The 3,824-nt window shown below is 38.2% G+C and overlaps 1 protein-coding gene across 1 annotated transcript in view; it reads right to left on the bottom strand.

Moving 5' to 3' along the window:
• The window catches only part of LOC104738662 (protein TSS-like), a 7,172-nt gene extending 3,356 nt beyond the window's left edge, over positions 1 to 3,816 (bottom strand). The window contains exons 1-13 of the mRNA XM_010458837.2: positions 3,449 to 3,816; positions 3,189 to 3,343; positions 2,541 to 3,063; positions 2,400 to 2,462; positions 2,209 to 2,310; positions 1,785 to 2,111; positions 1,584 to 1,676; positions 1,369 to 1,470; positions 1,147 to 1,251; positions 936 to 1,069; positions 651 to 834; positions 419 to 550; positions 263 to 326 (exon numbers count right to left, since the gene is read on the bottom strand). Of these exons, the coding sequence (XP_010457139.1) occupies positions 263 to 326; positions 419 to 550; positions 651 to 834; positions 936 to 1,069; positions 1,147 to 1,251; positions 1,369 to 1,470; positions 1,584 to 1,676; positions 1,785 to 2,111; positions 2,209 to 2,310; positions 2,400 to 2,462; positions 2,541 to 3,063; positions 3,189 to 3,343; positions 3,449 to 3,778 (2,314 nt within the window). The 5' untranslated portion in view covers positions 3,779 to 3,816. The remainder of the gene's footprint in view (positions 1 to 262; positions 327 to 418; positions 551 to 650; positions 835 to 935; positions 1,070 to 1,146; positions 1,252 to 1,368; positions 1,471 to 1,583; positions 1,677 to 1,784; positions 2,112 to 2,208; positions 2,311 to 2,399; positions 2,463 to 2,540; positions 3,064 to 3,188; positions 3,344 to 3,448) is intronic.

The following is a 3,824-nucleotide window of genomic DNA, read 5'->3' as shown; positions in this document are numbered from 1 at the left end:
CATACCTTCATAATATAGTTCTTCCTCTTTGCTGCCACACTCTCTTTCCCTTTGGCGTTATGGCTTGGGTTGATATAGTCGAGTAGATCGGATACACTGCAAAATATTATCAACCTAAGGATCAGGCCAAGGAGTACACTTGATTGACACATTCCAACAACATAAAAAACTTATAAACAACAACTAAGGAGATATCAAAGGAACTTGTTTGACCTTAGGTGCCCTTTGCTGGCTATAGATGCGTCTGGCTTAGGAGTTCCATTTCGTGCAGCTTCTTGTTGTTCAAAAGCCTTGGATTCAAAGTATTCTAGCCAAGCAGCAGCATCCTGAAGTATATAATCAATTGTCATATATAAAGAAAGCATACAAATGTCAGAAAGATGACTGATCTGGCTGAGGATATCATGCTAATATATACCTGAGTACGTAAATCATCTGGCCCAAGCTTTGCTCGGAGGATTCTTAAGGTTGTTTGCTCATGCTGAACACTTAAATGGTATGCCTCCATCAACGAGAGTGCAATTGCTATGGCATGGTAACTTGCAGCAGTCTATAATTTTACATAATTAGCAGCAACATATTAGCAAAATCAAATCAAATTTCTTACAAAGTGATGTTCCCAAAATCACAGAGAGCATCGGGATAAGAACCTGGATGTGATCAGGACCAAGCAACCTTTGATTACACTTGAGAGCTTTGTGAAGGTACCTCAAGGCAACATGTACATTTCCTAGACCTTCCTCCATCATGGCTACATTGATGTATGTAGCAGCAGTGTTTGGATGAGATGGACCGCATGTGAGATGTAAGAGATACAACGCACGCTTAACATACCTAATCAAAAATACCCAAGTTTTTAGATGGTAGAAAGAGACATCAAACATTTAAACCATAAAACCTCGCAGTTCTGTTAAAATGAAGATTAAAAAACTTACTTAAGAGCCAGCTCTGTATGCTGAAGCCTATAATAGAAGACAGCAAGATCACCATAACTCTTCATCGTATCTGGATGATCAAGTCCAAGTTCCCTCTCATTGATATCTAAAGCCTTTTGCTGATATATCGTAGCCTGTTTTAACAAAACCTTTTAGTTTTGCAATTGTCATAAAAAGAAATATATCACAACCTAACAATATATATACAGACCTGATTAAAGTCACCAGTGTGATATAGAACTACAGCAAGTAAACTGTAAGCTCCGGCTGTCATTCTGTGATAGGGACCGCAAACTGCTACAAGTTTAGCAAGAGCCTAAAAACAAAAGAGACAAAACAACAAAACCAAATCATGACGATGTCTAGAAAAGGAAAAACTACTGTGAATAAAAGAGCTGAGGAGTAGAAAAATCTTTTTTTCTGGACAATGTACCTTTGTTCCGTACGTAACCGCATCTTCAAGCTTTCCTTTATCTAAAGCTGTTTTAGATGACTCCAGAAGTTGCCTTCCGTCAGCAGATGAACATGCTGCTTGCTGCAAAGATTTAGAATAGAAAGTCTGATCAATAACAATGGCTGCCTAACATACTAGAACGAATCCAGATTCTGATAGAAAATATTCCAAATATCTTTTATGTTGTCCATTACCTTATGCACTGGGACCAGACTGACCACATCTGTTTTCCGAAACGGTGCTGGAGAATCCATGTCAAAGTCCCTTGGAATCAACTCAATACCAACCTGAAAAATAAAATTTTAAGCCACAATTCCACTAATCTATATAGTATAGTAAATAGCAACAAGTTTATAACTCAATCAAATTTTCTGGTTAGAGCATCCATAAATTACCTTATGGCATAATCCACGGAGAATGGCAAACTTCCGTAGATCCTTGTAACTGAAGGCATTAAGATCATAATCATATCGCTTCTTCAAGAATTTCTCCAACCACCGGAAGATCAGAGGATGTACATTCCAAGTGTTCTGTGGTGGTGCTGCAGTATTTTCAGGAATCCCAAGCATCATGTTCAAAGCAGCAGCTACTTTTATAGCTATATTGTCAGTGTCAGTAGCAATGGCAGAAATCACCGCCTGGAGGATATGTTTAAGGGCTCTTACAATCATCTCATGAACACACAGTGATTGTACATGTGACAACTTATCTGAAAGCTTCACCTGTTGTAAACATAAAAAAAGATATTGATAATTAAAAAACAACAACAACAAACTTGAATAGATTCTAAGAACTATGAGGTTAAAAAAGCCAACTTACAACATATCCTAAGGAACGCATCCGAAGACCTCTTGTGTGCATAAAATCAGTTAGAGTCCGACCATCGACTGGGGAGAGCTCCAACGAACCAAAATCTGCAACCTATATTAAGTGATAAAAAAAAATTATTATTTGTTAATATCTTAATATAACCAATAGAAAACACAACAACAAAATTTATACGCAGTTACCAGTTTCGGAATAGCAACTTCAGTATAATAGTTCTGTGCCAAGTCGACAAGTTCTTGCAAAGACTGTGAAACAAAAAATTCTTTGTTAGCACACAATAAGTAAATAAAAATAGAGCAAAAGCTGGAGTTGTAGTGTAAAACCTTGTGATGAAGTCCAGTATCTGACTCTTTTAGGCGAGTGAAGGCTGCATCAGACAACAAATTCTTCAAGACGAGTACATTTTCTTGAGCATTCTTCTCGGCATCGGATTGCAAAGATGCAGTTGCTGCAGAATTATCAGTCTCTGAAGAAACCCCATCAACCTGAGATGATACTGCAGTCTGCGTCGTCTTAGGGCTGCTTACATCTGTTTTCTTTTTGCTGCTATTGAGGGACTTAAGCGGTTTCCCAAGCCCTTCAACCTTCAATTCATTCTTGGATTTTTCACTGTTTTGTTTTTTGTCCTTTTCCGTATTCTTTTGGTCTTGTAAATGCTGTATCCAACAAGCACCAAGCTCCCATCTCATGATACTCTCCCTGTCTATATCCTCTTCTTCAAGCTTTACAATACTTTCTTCCACCATTTTACTTACAAATTCCCGTGAAGATGTGAGCTCATCATCTTGTTGATGAGGTGTTTTCTTGTTCTGCTCAGAAGAGGATTTATGGAGAAGGAATCTCAAACTGTAAAGCAACATATAAAAATATTACACCGTAAGCGAGACTATAAACTTAGACAAAGGATGAATGTTTTTCATGAGATTATAATCTTAAGTGACAAAGGATGAATGTTTTTCATTAAGTCTCACCTGTTAATGTTTAGAGCATTAGCACCACCTTCAGGCTGTTCAAGGAGGTCAACAATTTGAGAAGGTGGGCTTAACTCCTCACTCTCCTTCTCTATTTTCACAACAGCAATGTAACCGCAATATTTAAGACTTATAGTCCCTAAAGTAGCAACGTCCTGCACAACAAAAAAAATTGTAAGACCACAGTTAAACAACACAGATGAGAGGAAACAAAAAAAATTATACAAGGAAAGAGTGGAGAGTTGTAAGAAAACACTGACATGGGCAGCAGTATTTTCATCAGCAGTAAGTCCCTTGAGAAGGTTCCGTTCCATCAGCTTCTTTTTATCCAGACCAGTGGCTTGAATTCCATCAATTTTTGTATCCACTTTACTACTTGCATTTGAAGTATCCCTTGTAACCGTAACACTCAAGTCTCCAGTTGTCTCGGAATATAGAACGTCAGAGTCTTCTTGAGCCAGCACTGGCTCAGTCATTACTTTCTGAACAGCTTTGATGGCTCTGAAAGTCGCGACATCGACAAAGAGGTTGTGAAGAAGAAACACTTTTCTGTCTCTGACTTGTCTCTCCTCTGCTGTCTTGCAAGGCATAGATGCAATAAAGGCAAACTCGTTGGACCACGGAACCAAATCGTAG

This window comes from Camelina sativa, chromosome 14 (assembly GCF_000633955.1).
Source record: "Camelina sativa cultivar DH55 chromosome 14, Cs, whole genome shotgun sequence".
In the NCBI taxonomy this organism is placed as follows: domain Eukaryota; kingdom Viridiplantae; phylum Streptophyta; class Magnoliopsida; order Brassicales; family Brassicaceae; genus Camelina; species Camelina sativa.
Note: the sequence above shows the minus strand (reverse complement) of the source record. Positions and strands in the feature narration are given on the sequence as shown.